The 14,520-nt window shown below is 48.8% G+C and overlaps 1 protein-coding gene across 2 annotated transcripts; it reads right to left on the reverse strand.

Moving 5' to 3' along the window:
• Positions 1-1,993: 1,993 nt before the first annotated feature.
• WFIKKN2 (WAP, follistatin/kazal, immunoglobulin, kunitz and netrin domain containing 2) lies at positions 1,994-10,719 on the reverse strand. Of its 2 annotated transcripts, none has more exons than XM_085077635.1 (2): positions 8,489-10,719; positions 1,994-3,985 (listed from the first exon to the last, which is right to left on the reverse strand). In XM_085077635.1, exon 2 carries the CDS (start codon positions 3,914-3,916, stop codon positions 2,474-2,476), a length of 1,443 nt encoding a protein of 480 aa, XP_084933761.1. In that variant the 5' UTR covers positions 3,917-3,985; positions 8,489-10,719; the 3' UTR covers positions 1,994-2,473. The 2 variants fall into 2 exon arrangements, with proteins under 2 accessions (XP_084933761.1, XP_084933760.1); XM_085077634.1 differs by having other exon boundaries at positions 6,142-10,719.
• Between the last annotated feature and the right edge of the window lie 3,801 nt (positions 10,720-14,520).

The raw sequence follows: 14,520 nt of genomic DNA on the forward strand, positions 1-14,520 counted from the left end.
GGCTCTCAGTGCCTCAGAGCACTTGAACCTGTGTGTTTTAAGTGCCTGCTGCCTTCCCAGGAGATTCACCAGGAAGGAAAGGCAAGAAAGCACTTCAGAGCTGAGGCTTCAGCACAGCCCTGCATGGCTGGAGCAGCAAGGAACCCTCTGCTCTCTGCTCCCAGTTCTTCTGGAACAACCAGCTCTGTGTCTTCTGAGCCACTCCAACACTCCCACACTTGCAAAATCCTTTAGCTTTTGGGAAAAAAGAACCATACCAACCCTGTCTTTATTAAAGCTTCATCCTCCAAATACAAACCCTGTCTTCATCCTCCAAAACCTCTGTGTGGGTGTGGTAAGAACGTGTCACTTCCTACAGCTTGCTCAAAAATGCCAGGTGAGCCATGGGACAGTGGTGGCTGCCATGGCCAGGGATGAGCTGGTGGAGATGCCATGCAGGTGCTTCAGAGGGCAGCAGGGCCAGCATCTCCCATCTGCAGAAAATGGTCTCCACAAGAATATACACAAACATTAGGGGCCTTTAATTGGAGTTTTTTTCACATATACTCAGGAAAGGTACAACAGAAAACCCAGCAGGTATTTTCTTGGTCAGCAAAGCCTGGTTCAGACTCCTCTCTCTCCCTCCCACACAGCTTCGTCTGAAGTTATCCAAATTACTGGAGATTTAGATCCATTCCTATTGCAGGAACGTTGCAGGAATATCTCAAGCCCAAACCACTGGGAGAGGACCTCAGTTCTCCATCCTGCAGTGGTTTCTGCCCACAGCTTGTGCAGAGTGTGGAATCAGGGGAACCAGAGCTACACTCACATCCAACGCTGTTTCCCTCCCTGCAACAACCAAATACCCAACGTGCACAGGCTTTGGGGGATCCAGATGTCCAACATCTGCCTGTTTAACCTCCTTCCCCAGCCCTTGCCATGCCCAGCCCCAACACAGGCCTGCAGCAGCACACTGTGCCCACTGCCAGCCTCGGCCACCCCACAGCGAGCCCGTTAGATGGCACCATGGGCCAGCACTGCCTGCACCTTCCTCCCTTCCTTCTCCCTTCCTTCTTCTCACCCAGACGTGTCCTGACACTGCTCGAGCCCTGAGCTGGCCCTTTGTGCAGGGCAGCAAGCTCTGAGCTCTGCCACAGTCACTTGGCTGCGCCCACAGGACGAGGAGCAGGGACAAGGCTCACTGTGCCACCTCGCCCCTCTTCCCTGCAATCACAGTCCTCAGCGAGGCAGGATGTTTCCAGGATCAGCCTTTTCTTTATTGAAGGATTTTGGAGAGGCAAAAGTTACAGTTTTTGGACAGACAAATGTTAAAATGATTGATCCTATGTGTACTCACCTGCTCCCACCCACAGCCCGTGCTGGCTCTCTTAGGGAATTCATACACCTATGTACAGTGGCCTGGTGGAAAGTGTTTTCTGGGGTTTGAAAGACTCTAAAAAGGCTCTAAAAGGGTGACACTGATAAAAGCCTTGAGAGTATCCACTTTGTCTGCTTGTGCTTGTACAGTTCAGATTCAGGAGCTTTGTGTCTGCCTAATGCAGTTTGCAGACTGTGAATTGCACTTTCCTAGGCTGAATGTTGTTCTGATTCCTCTCACTTTGCTTTCCCATCTGTAAAAGCAGGATTGCTACTGAAAATAAGCAATAAATAGCTGTGTATGCTCAGGTGTAAAGGCTTTTCAAAAGCAAGACAGCTGGCAGCACACTGCTGTCCTTCTGGCTTGGACTTTTTGTGATAGACAATATATTGACTGAAACTTAAATAGGGAATGAGGGTGTTTGCTGACCTTGCTCTGGTGACAGAAAAGTCATTTCAGGGTGAGACTGTGCCTCAAGCTTTTACAGGGACCTGTTGTCCTGGGCATAGGATCAAGGGAGTTTTTCCTCCAGTAAGGATTGCAAGATAGGTAGTAGTTGCCATTTAAAAATGAGGGTTTTAAAAGGAAAACAAAAGGAATATTGCAATTAAAAGAAGCAAACTCATAACGCATAGGTTGGTTAAATGTGCACAATTGTAAATACAGACAATAATTTACAGGCTTTGCTCTTGAAGTATTAGTGCTGCTATAAGGAGCCAAGCATGTGACTTACAACAACAAACCAGACTGAAAATGAGACAGATTAAATTGACATTATATATTACTTAGCTGTGTACCAACTAGCCAGACAAATGCTACGAATTCCGTCATTTATGATGGAAGCTACATAAAAATTGTATAATTACTGCAGTGAGTCACCTAGTTAAATGGCACTCCTCTATGGACGAATTGATTTCAATGCAAGATTAATGGCCTTTTGCTGCTGGTTTACGTGCCTGCCAAAGCCCAAACTACGTTGTTGCTAAGCATCATTAATGGATTAAAATAGGGGTTCTGCATCATTCCTACAGTGGATCTTCAAGCAGCGTGTTTAGTTTGGCACTAGCCTAGCACTTGTTAGCCCTACTAACACACGGCTCGCACGTGGGAGGGAGGTTAATGCAATCCCAGGAACTCTTTCAAAAGCTCACAGGTTTTCTTGTGGATGACCTCGCGCAGCTTGCGCACGCGCCGGATGCTGGAGGTGCCCACAAAGCTGTCTGGCTGCAGCACGGCCATGCCGTTGTGGACATCCCCCATGATGATGAGCTGGCCGTCCACTGTGGTCATGTTGGGGCATGGGCAGCTCCAGTCCATGTTCAAAAGCGTGATTTCTAGTGGCTCCTTCCCCAGGAATTTTAATCCCATTTTTTCATCCTTGAGGATCTCCTCCACCGTCACCAGGGCGTGTCCCGAGTCTTGGTCTTCGGTGAGCTCCGTGATGCGGCCCAGGATGACAAAGTCGCTTTTGCAGAAGCTGGTCACCAGCTTCTGGCGGGGCTTGCAGGCCTTGCAGTGCGTGTTCTTCGGGAAGGGACACATCTCCTCACATGCCTCCCGGCTCTCAAAGTTGTTCTCGTTGCCTCCACAGCCGCCGTAGATGAAGGACTGGCACTGCTTGGTCAAGCTGTTGTAAGCCCACCTGGGCTCATAGGCTTTGCAGTGGCCCTGGAGGGCTGGCAGGTTGCAGATGTTGATGGGGCCGTTCATGCACGTCAGCATGCAGCTCTCGTAGGTCTCAAAGTGGTTGAGGTTGCTGTTGCAGTTCCCGTAGATGAAAGTAAAGCAGTTGTTTTTCTTGGCGTCGTAGTACCACCTGGTCTGCTCTTCCCCGCAGTCTTCGCTGTCCGGCTGCTTCAGGCACTCGTCGGTTGGGAAATGTGTTTTGTTCTGGGAGGTTTCCTTGGATGTGGGCTCTCCTCTGATGACTGACAGAGGGAAATCTGCCCGCAGGAGGCCGCCGCTGTTCTGGGCAGTGCAGGTGTAGATCCCTGCGTCCTGCAGCTGCGTGTTGTAGATGACCAGCTGGGCGATGTTGGTGACCACGACGTTCCCCCTGACGTGGTTTGGCTTCATGATGACTTTGTCCTTGCCCTCGACCTGCTTCTCCCAGGTGATTTCTGGCTTGGGTCTCCCTGTGACATCGCAGAGGAAGCTGACAGTCTCTCCCACGTAGACAGACTGATGGACAGGGTTGTTCACCAGCGCAGGAGGAAGGATATCAACCACTGTTGTCTCCGAGTAGGCAGTGGTGGGGCGAGCTGTCGTTTCTGGGGGGATAGGGCTCGTGTTTGGCCAGGTGAGATGGTACCTGCAGGTGACCACGTTCAGGGTGATGCCTTTGATGCAGGCCTCGGCATCCATGTAGCACTTGTTGTAGTAGGTGAGCCCGTCGGAGGCACAGGTGAAGCTCGGCTCCTTCTCACACCTGTCCTTGCACTTGCAGACAGGCTGTCCGTCCCAGATGTCACACTCTGAGCCTTGCTGGATGCACATGAAGCGGTCACAGGTTGCCTCTTTGGGCATCCCCACAGGCCCCTTCTTCCCCTTGACGTCCATGTACCGAGCAGCCACACAGCTCTTGGTCCCACAGACATTGGGGCAGCACTTCTCAAAGGTCTCACACTCCTGTGGGGAAGGAAAAGAATCCAATCTTTACTGAGGACAGAGTGAATTTAGGCCTTTTTGGAGACCCAGCAAGCAGAGACCCCAGAAATTCAGCTCAGCCACAGATATCCGTGGTCTGAAACTCAGTGTCCCCACTGTCAGTGAGTAAAAACATCCTCTCAGCATCTCCCAGGGGGTTCTGAAGTGCTTCAGGAGAAGACTCTTGGGAAGGAAAATTTAATTCTGTTTCTTAAACACAAATCTCATCCTAAGTCTTTGCCCCAGAGTCACATGGACTGCTTGACTATGAACCAACCATCCCCCTTCTGTGCTCTCTGAAATGCCTGAGGACAAGCCCTGAGAAACAAGAGCGGATGGAAAGTCTTATCATATGGCTGTAGGCAGTAATCCTTCTTATTTTCCACATAAGTATGTAAAGTATTATTTGAATTCCCTGAGACTAACAGCCTGCTCTTGGAGGTGAAACTGCCAAGGATTTGTAATTGTTCACATTGTGGAGGAAATAATAGAATATCTCAAAAGTAAGGTAATTCTTGCTCCAAAAATAATTTTTCTATGGTATTTAGAAAAACAAACCCCAAACAGCTCATTATGGCTTCTCTGTCCTATTTTAGTCCTATTTTCAAATGCAGCATCGCTCTTCTAGTGATTTATTACACCCCGCCTCGGCTACAGTCAGCTCTAAATTGTGGTTAATTTTAGCAGAATTTTCATCTTCTATGCAGAAAAGGTATTTGATACGTGTGATCAGGGCTGCTGGCTGGTTATGGATTACTTCAAAGGACCAGGAACTCTGCTACCATGTGCCCAACAGAGCACAATTCCACCGTGTGTTAAACCTCCACAAGCCCCCTAAAATCCATCAGCTTTCTCCATAAGTGAGAACAAAATGGTTTTTAAGCTACCAAGCTAAAGAGCTTCCCCTGAGCCCAGTATCCTTTCCTTATTGGGAAAAAGATGACCTAATACCAAAACTCTTTCCCCATTTCCAGCTGCACATTACTAGGTTTCAGAAGCAAAGCTAGAAACCAGGATGGGTGAGGTTTTTCAGCTGGGGATAAGGAGTGTGGCTTGGCAGAGCCCTTGGCTGCCTGCAGACCACTCACTCCATCCAAGGTCCCAGGACTCTGCTGCCACAAGGCAAAAGGGAGTATTTGTAGCCAGTGGCTTCTGGCTTGCACTTTTTGACCAGTAAATTATTAAAACATTGTTGTCTGCTGCTGCTGCTGGGGCTTTGAAAGTGTTTTAGTGTTCATTGCTGCACCTGGTAGTTGGAACAGAGGAGGCTTTTTTGGGAATGGCAAAAGTAAAAAGAGCACCTTCATTCCTAACACATGGGATCCATCTGAGCAAATGTCTTTGTTTACTTATGGCCAGAATTTTTGTCTGTTTTTTCCCCCTTTTTAGCATTACAGAAACAACCTGGCTACAGAGCACAAACCCAAACACTTTTTTTTCAGCACAGTAAATGTTCCTGTCAGCCAGGTTTGGGCTGCAGAAGCTTTGTCGTGGGACATGATGTAAGAGGCAGGACAAGCAGGTATTTTCAGATGCCAGCTTGAGCTGGCAGTGCTGACAGGTTGAAAAATGAATTTTAGGGTTGTAAGCTAAACACATTTTGAGCTGGGAGCATCCCACAGAACATCTGCCTGGTCATTTTAGCCATGCCCTGTTCTGCACCCCAAGCAAGCTTTGCACTTCAAATGCAGCAAAGGCTGATGATTTACATGTTAAATTAAAGTATTTCATACAGGATTCCTTCCAGGAATATAAAACACTGATGATGGCCACCAACAACAAAGAGCACGATGACACTGTTAAAATACTACAGATTGGCCCCAGGGCATGCTGAGCTCTGGAGTATCAAATTCAGACATTTCTTTTGACTTGAAAACAAGGAAAAGGATCAAACAGAGCGAGCGCTGCACCCACCCCAGCAAAAGTGACAGCTGGCACACACCTCCCCTCCTAGCTGATAACTCATCAAACCTTCCCTATGCTATACAGGTCACGGGTCAGTTCAATGCATGCGCTGTCTGCAGTGGGTCCTGCCCGGTGCCAGCACCCTTCCAGCTGGGACAGAAGGCTCCCCCCGAGCCCCCCAGCAGCCCCAGCAGCCCCCGTGATGCAGAGACACAGAAATGAGCATCACTCACCAGGTCGGCGTCGCACTCCCTCTTGCAAGTGCTCTGCGCGTCGACCCACAGGTTGGGGTTCATGTCATTGGGGCAAATCCCAGCGTGAGAGTAGCGGATTGGAGGTAGGGCTCTGCCTTTCAGAGACACCTCCAGAAGCAAGAGGACACTGCTCTTCCCCAGCAAGATCCACATCCACCGAGTGAACAGCACCAACAACATCTCAGAACTTCTCCAGGGCAGTGGCAGTGTCCGAGCTGGAAGCAGTTCTTGTTTGCTTGGGGTAGCTCTTTTTTTTTTTTTTTTGGTAAGCCTTAAATTTTTTGGAGGAACCTAGATGCACCTGACTTCGGTAAAAACTTCAGCAAGCTCCTCTGCTGCCTCTGTCGATAGTGCAGTTTGGTCTGGACCTCATTGGATTAAAGGTCCTAGGAAGTCACCCCCTTATTTTAAGAGAAACGCTACTTGTCTGAGCAGAGTTAGCTCTATTTATACCCTGCCTCTGTTAACAAGTCAGAAAAAGTAAACTTGATTTCTTTGACAGGCACACGCTTCCTATGTCCTGGTGGCAGTCAGACAGATTTGTTGCAAGAAAAAAAAGCTGGAAAGAGTTCAAAAGGCTGGAACTGGCATGGTGGGACCCCTGCATGTTTCTGAATGCAGGGAGGCCTTCTTAACCCCTTTAGACCTAAAGTACTTCCCTATGCTAAGAATGGCATTTACTTCTGAAAGGGGACTTGTCTAAGGAACACGGACTCGCAGTCAGGGGATTTCCCCACGGCAAGGGGCTGCACAATCACTTGCTAAAAGGAACAAATAATAGGATTGAAGCAATTAAAGCCAGAATATCATATTTTAACAAAGGAAGTGGGGAAGAAATAACTTATTTAAACTCAGGATCGACAAAGCAGAATGTCTTCGAAACTTCTCCCAGGGCTCCTCCGGGCTTTTTTCTTCTATTTGGTGGGGAGATTTCCATGATGTCTGATTTAATGCTGCCCTCCAGTCCCACCAGGAAGATGTTAAAAGTGTCCCTGAATTCCTCCACATTTCCTGACAGCCAGATCCCATTGTACAGTGCATTGCTGACCCCTTTAACAGCAACAACAAAAAAATAGTAGAAGTTCAACTCTATGGAAACCTGCATAAAGGAATGTACAGCATTTTTGCATTGGGGGGTGGGAAGGAAACTCAGTCAAGCTGAGTTCTTCATTCCCTGATTATTACAGCAAGGGGCTGATCCTGTTCGTGCTGAACACGTGCCAAAATCCAGAGATGAGTGGCAGAAGTCTGAGTTGCTCAGCACCTTCCAGGATTAGGGTCTCTGGGCTGAGTTCTGGGCTAGCTTGGGTGGACCCTGGCTGCTGCTAAGAGCCTCCTGGGAGGGTCAGGTAAGTTTGCATCCCACGTGGAGGTTCTGCAGGGCTGGAGCAGCAATGCTGTGCCTGGGGAGGAGGAAAGTTGTGCATCCACCCCGTGCCCAGGGCTGAGAGCTGCAAAGCCCACAGACCCAGGCACGGCCAGCCCTGACTTTTTTCCACTGGGTTCATTAATCCAGAGTTGTTTTCCATGGCTGAGTTTGGACCTAATTCTCCCCTGAGTGATGACGGCTGCCAACCAGTACAACCAGTGGTGAACTGGGCCACCATGGGGCTCCTGCTCCTCCCCTGGGGTTAGGCAGCAGAACACAGTGACCTGCTGGTGTTTCCCAGCATCACCTCCTCCAGTGCCCTGGAGCCGACCTGCCCTGGGCTGTGGCATTTCTGTGGCTTATAAAAGGGGCTGTTGCAGCTCTGATTTGTGTGCCTGCATTAGCCATATGCACCGTGTTTGAATTTCATGGGACGTGCAGAGCGAAGTTGTCCAAATTAGCTATTTATAAGGAGCGAAGTCAACTGCCAGGCAGCAGTTTGCAGTTGATTTATTCACTCTGAAACTTTAGAAACCTGCATGACACTTGTACAAAGTGCGGCTGTGTGCTAAATGTTTTATTCAGTACTTGTTTACAAAGACAAACGCAGCACCCTGTGATGCCTAAAAAAGCCAACCAAAAATGACACATTCCCAAGAGGTACTTAAAATTCTTACAGCTCTATTAACAACAAAATCACATGTATTAGTGGTTCTGTTGACTAAACAAAGACACTTTATATTGTAAAACTGACTACAGATAAGCTTTGAAAGCAGCTGTATGTGGGTCTTGAGGAGTGCAGGTATCCTGGGTGCTGGGGAAGCTGCCTTGGTGACCTCAACAGCCACTGCACATGCAGACAACTTCCCCTCAATCCATGGCATTGCCACGGAGTAGCCATAGATGTGGTTTTTCCCTGCCAGCTTTAGTCTTCTGTGGTTGTTTTACCCCCCTTACCTGCTGGGCTAGAGGTGGATCTTGCAGCCTCCATCTCCTCTTCTGATGCCAGACAGCCAGGTCCTTGCTAGCTTTGAGGAGTGAGAGACACACTAATGTGGGCCACCGTGGGTGGAACTCTGTTCCAAACAGGAAAAAAACAGCACTATCTTATTTTTAACCCTCCCTGATCAGGGATCCTTTGCCCAGAGACACATTTCAGCTGTGGGGGAGTAAAGTGGGGCTCAGACACTGGTTTGCATCAGACAGGCAGAGCAGCCTTCTGCCTTGCTATGTCCTCCTTCTCCCATAGGGATATTCTCCAGGGACAGGTAAGTCCCATTGCAGATTTCTGCTTTTGGCTCCGAGGTATCAAGTTCCTGGATCAGTCCCTTGGCCCCTTGAGCTCAGCTGGGAGAGAGGAAAACATTGCCATAAATCTCCCTGCGAATGCAGGCAGGCAGCTCCAGCGGGCAGGGAAGGCAGTGAGGGCTCTGAACAACCCTCCACATATGCCCCATCCCTGCCAGCACATCCCAGAGATGCTCTCACCCAGCCTGAAGAGCACATCCAGCAGGGAAACCACTGCAGGGCTGCCCTGGGTTGGCTCAGGGACAGGGGGGACCCTGATTGTCCCAGCATGGACAGCCAAGCTCTGACTAATGCACTCACTGTCTCCTGGGTTGCACTGAGGGCTGGTTTCTTGCCTGGTTTAAGTGAATTTAACTCCACTGACCTTAGTGGATCTGACTGGAGACTCCAGAACATCACCAGTTAAAGCCAGTTGTGAACTGGGGACTCTGTCAAGATCACTGGGCCCAGTTTTTCTCTTCCTCCCTTGTGTATAAAGCACTGTGCATTTTTTCTTTAATATAAGCAATAAAGTAACCCCCATTCTCCATTTCTGTGAACAAATCCATTATGAAACCTGATTTTATGGCTTATTTTATCTCATCCATGTCAGACACTGATGTGATAAAGATCTTCCCAAAAGAGATCAAGCCTTAGAAGCAACCCTACTTCTACCCCAAAATCCCCCTTTCTGATCTAGATATTGAACAGTCTGCTAGATGGGGAACTGGGACAAACTGCTCTGGATCTCAGATGGACAAACCTGAGCCCTGGTGGCACAAAAAGCAACATCCTGGGTCTGCTGCCAGCAGTGGGTCATCAGTGTGTGACCAGCTTGTGCTCCACAGATGTCCATCCAACGCTACACCCCAGTCCTGAAAAGTCCTCCAAAGATGCTGAGAGTTCCAGTTAGGGCTGTTAATCTAGAATTGGTTTAACTGTTGTTGGGTTTTTTGTAAATTATAATTTTTTTGCCCTTTTTCCTGCCCTCTTCTTCTGTGCCAAGTGTTGACCCAGTGAGTGCTGTGACACCTTTTAAATGAGAAGGGAAACAGGATTCTCTGGTGCACAGAAAGTATAATTTTGTTTGGGTTTTCTTCCTTAAGCCACTGTTAAAGGAGCAGCGAGCTGTTGATCATATTTACTAGGCCAGCAGTCCTCATCTGGAGTTACTCAGCGGAGGGTGGATTGATTTGCTGGTTTTATTGTGGAAGGCTCTTGGCAGGAATCTTCACCCTGCGATGTTAAAACTCCGACTCCCATTGATCTCTTCCTCGGCACAGGGGCCCTTCCAGCCCCAGCCTCTCGTGCTCCCTGGGCCTGCAGCCACTGGCAGCTGAGTTTGCCAACACAAACACGAGCCACCCCCTCTCCAGACAGGCTGTGACTCATGGCTGCTGGTGGCACTTTGCTGCCTGCGGCGTGCAGACCCTACCGAGGGCTCCCGGCTGGAGCAGAGGTGCCATGGGTGCCCCAGCAGCCACCCAGAGCAAGGCTGGGGTGAAGGTTGGATGCTGAACCTTCTCTGCCTCTGAGAGTCCCATAAAACAAAGGCTCTGCTCCTTGAGGCTGCCCTCCTCCTCCTCTGACAGGACAGCTGGGGACAGCAGGGCCTGGTGCCACCTCCCTGCGCTGCCCACAGCAGTGGTCAGCACCCAGACCTCCCTGCCCACAGGGACCCATGTCATGCAGGCAGCCCCAAGGACATGCTCTTCTTCAGACCCACCATCATCATTCACCCGGCCTAGGTGGCTCCTTGTCCATGCACAGCTGCAAATGTGATGGCTGAACAGAAAAGTACTCTAAAAAACCCTATTTCATTTAGACAGTAAGGACATTCCAGGCCATATATAAAGCTTATTGCACTTAAAGCTGATAGCCAGCCATTCGAGAGGGAACATCACTGCCAGCTCCCTTTTGGAGCACAGCTGCCAACTGCTTGTCTCAAAAGCAGGAACATTGTTTCCATACTCATGGAGAAATGCAGATAATTCCTTGGGACCTCAGCTTTGTCCTGCTTTGGGCTGCAAAGAGTCAAACCTTCCCTTTCAAGCAACACCCCAAACACCATCAGGAGCTGCTCAGGGCATGGCCAGGGATCCCAGTTCGGTTGCCTCTCCATAGAAGACCACACGTCTCCTGCTGGCTGCCTGGTTGGCTGAGTGAGGAGGATTTTTGGCAGCGTGAGATGTACCTCTGAACATCAAAGCTCAGGCAAAGGCTGCTGTGCTGGCCACATGCTTTGGGAGCACACACACATGGGCCAGGCAGATTTGGGCTGAAGGTGTAGATGGGAACAGCCTGCCTGGGTCCTATTTCAGTGCTCTTCATATGCATAATTAGCAGTGGAGGCATATTTCAGTTTTCCCCAAATTAGGATAGAATTCTCCCTGTAAGCACCCAGAACTAACAAGTGCTGGCTTTAACTCCTGAAATAACCCATCTGAGCTGATCCCAGAGCGCAGGGAAGGCTCAGGGGGCACATTTGGCACGGTGATTGCTCACCGAAAGGAGCTGCTGCTGATGTGCAATGCTGCCTCATGTGCAGCTGCTCGGTAAGCAGGAGTTAATGTGCTCAGACAAAAGGGCTCAGTTTGGGGGGGAAAATCAATAATGTCAGGGAGTTTATTACAGGGTTATGGGCCACCTGCTAGAACTCAGCATTAGGCCTGCTCTGCGTTGTGTTTCGGGGAGAGCTGATGGCACTGCACTCAGACAGGGCTAGCGCCAGAATTATTATTTTATGCCTCGGCAGATGGCTTCTGCTCAGGGGTTTTATCTTTGAGTGCAGACATACGACTAATCATCATTTGCTTTCTCTTTCTCTGCTAACGTAAGCTGGGCAGGAAGCAATTGCCAGTTTGATGATGGTTCATTATTGTTTGGTTTATTCTGTCTGAAACAGCACAGCAAGAGGCACCAAGGGTACAAAGGAAGATAATCAACCCGTTATCAGTGAGATATGGGGAAAAGCTGAGCTCAGAAGCTTGTCTTTCACCAGCCCATCTCTTTCTGTCTCTGTTTCAGAGACAAAGCCTAAGATAGATAATTCTCCCTTAGATAATTCAGGGAGGCCATGTTGGTATCTTTGGATTGCCAAGATTGCAAAGATGAAATGCTGGGAATGGGTCCATCCTGCCTTACAGCAGAAGGATCTAAATCACGTCCTAAAGTCCCTTCCAGCTCTGTTCTCTGTCACTCTCAATGCTGAGCAAGACCTGCTCCATCAATTGAGCTTTGAATTAGGGAAATCTGAGGTCTGGAATGCAACATGGAATGCCAAGAAACAGAAATCCCAGCCACAGTGGCATCAGGGCAGGGCCAGCATTTTCTGTGTTAGGCCCTCTCAGCTCCCTGCTGCACAGACTGGACCAGGTCCTGTCACCTGCTGAGCATGGCAAACACAGACACCATGAACATATGGCTGCAGCACAGAGGCTTGAGAACCTTGGTTTGTTGCAGGTTTTAGGAATTCATAGTTAGTTTTATGGCAAGCTTGAATAACAGCACTTTAGGAAAGTGGCAGCAAACCCATGGTGTGCAAATGGAGATGTTCCCATGGCTTGCAGCACTGCTGTGGCTGTGTGAGCCATAGCATAAACCCCTCAGGAATGAACTGCTACATTTGTTGTTCTTTATGACTTTCAGTTGTTCTGCTCGGTTCCAACTCGGTTTGAATCAAAGCTCAGAATAAAAATGAGGTGCAGAGCTGGCATAAGCTCAGGCTGAGCACTCAGCACATCTTTCACCAGAGCCAGTGGTGTTTCTCCAGGAACGTGAGTTAATTTAGTTTCCCGTGTAGAACTAATGAATATTATTGAACCCATAGCACAGATTCACTTCTGTCTGCAAATGACCCTAATTTAACCTCCCTTATTTACTTTTAGGAATTTAAAGCTGGGAGGAAATCACTTGCTGAGTATCACACAGCAACAGTCATGAAAGGTTGGAGTCTCAAGACCCTGCTTCCAGGCAGCATTTCCCAGCACAGGCACCATTTCCTTCTCTAAAAGCAGGTTCAATGTAGAAAAGTCACATTGCTTTTGTTTGTGATGTGATTTGATTTATATAAACAGTAAGGTTTTAACCTGCTCTACTAATTTAATTTAACCCCAAGCCTCAATTCCCTGTGACTTCAGCATGAAGGAACCATCTCACCATTACTTGGGGCTGATCTTTTTTTAGAACTATTATGAACCTTTCAGTGGAGAGTTGTGAACTACTGCAGATTTGCATGATTTTGTCTCCATTGTGAGACTTTACCAAACCACTGAATCTGTGGAAGTTTGGAACCCTCATTGTGGCTGGGAGCCTCTCCAGGAGATGCAGAGCAGCTCCCAGTGACTGGGCTTTTCATCAGGCAATGAGTGTTGGCTTCTCCAGACAACCTGGAAGTTCCACAGCTCCTCTGAGGGTTTGGTATCCAAAACTTCACTATAAACAAGTTAATTTTCACAAAATGGAACTATTTCCATTTCTGCAGATACCATGAAATCCTTTTAGCGTCAATTCCGTCTTCTCGGAATTTAAATCTAAATTAGGACAAAACTCCTTTTTAACCGAAGAGTTATTGCCCTGGTTTGCCTTTGCTGGCTGTTAGCAGTCCTGGCTGTCACACAGCACATCCTCTGCCTGTGCCCAGAGGGTGACCTCTGCCAGGAGCAGTCCCTGCCTGCTGAGTGGGGCACATCAAGAGTCTTTCCAAGAGGTGAACTATTTTGTTTTACTGCGCCCTGTGCCACCACATGTGAGGCATGTCTGCACTGTTCAGAGCCAGACCATGGCCAACAGGAGTTAGAGCAGCTCTTCTGGGCCACTAACACCCTTACTGGAAGTGCCCAAAGGAGCCAAAGTGCAAGTCTGGTCTGTAAAGGTGCTCCTCTCCTGGCATTTATTCAGCAGCACATCTGAACACAGGCTGGAGGTGTGAGTGATGTCTGCAAACCAGGGATGACCCACTTCCATTGATCTGTTGAGCAGCAAGCCCATCCTTCCTGCCCTGGTATTGGGATGTTTTTCTGTATTTAACAGCCTTTTCCCACTGCTGCTCTCTGTGATTCCAGTTAATTCGACATCCACTTTTATTTTGATCTTTTATTTTTTGCAGAGGCCACCTGCAGCCCACAGTATAGGATTTGGTGAGATGCAGCACTTTCTTTCCACGGCAGTTTTGGAGATAACAGGTCCTGCCTGACACAATGGTGGCCAGCAGTGCGATTGTAGGCAACGTTTAAGAGATTCACGTGGTTTAATAATTTCAATTTCCCCGTGCCTTTAGGGCCAGCAGGTTGGGCTCAGCACTCTGTCTCAGCAATTGCTGGGATTGTGTTTAATGACAGACACAGCAGACGGCCTTTGAGCTGGGGGGTACAAAGGAACCGGAGCATCATTAGCGGTGAGTGTTTCAAACACCCTGTAATGGCCTGATTTTTCTCCAGTTGAAGTCGATGTAAATATTCTGCCGACTTCAAAGGGGAGCGGGGTGAGGTTACGGCCAAGTACTCTTGGAAATCCCACCCAGTGCTTGATTTTTCTTGACCTGAACGGCAGTTCAGTCAGCTCTGCTTCCACAAAGGAGCTTTCAGGAGTCCTGGAAAAGCCGCTGGAGTGCTTTTAGCCCTGGGTTCACATGGTAGCAGCATGTGAATTGCGGCAAATCTAGAGGACGATTCAGCCCTCCCAGGTTCTGACTCCACTTCTGC

This window comes from Lichenostomus cassidix, chromosome 18 (assembly GCF_008360975.1).
Source record: "Lichenostomus cassidix isolate B80296 chromosome 18, HeHo_3.0, whole genome shotgun sequence".
Taxonomy (NCBI): domain Eukaryota; kingdom Metazoa; phylum Chordata; class Aves; order Passeriformes; family Meliphagidae; genus Lichenostomus; species Lichenostomus cassidix.

Coding starts and splice junctions, on each gene's coding strand:
- WFIKKN2 (XM_085077634.1), bottom strand. CDS start 6,342: ATGTTGTTGGTGCTGTTCACTCGGTGGATGTGGATCTTGCTGGGGAAG. Junction 3,986..6,141: donor GGGAGTGCGACGCCGACCTG/GTGAGTGATGCT, acceptor CCTTCCCCACAG/GAGTGTGAGACCTTTGAGAA.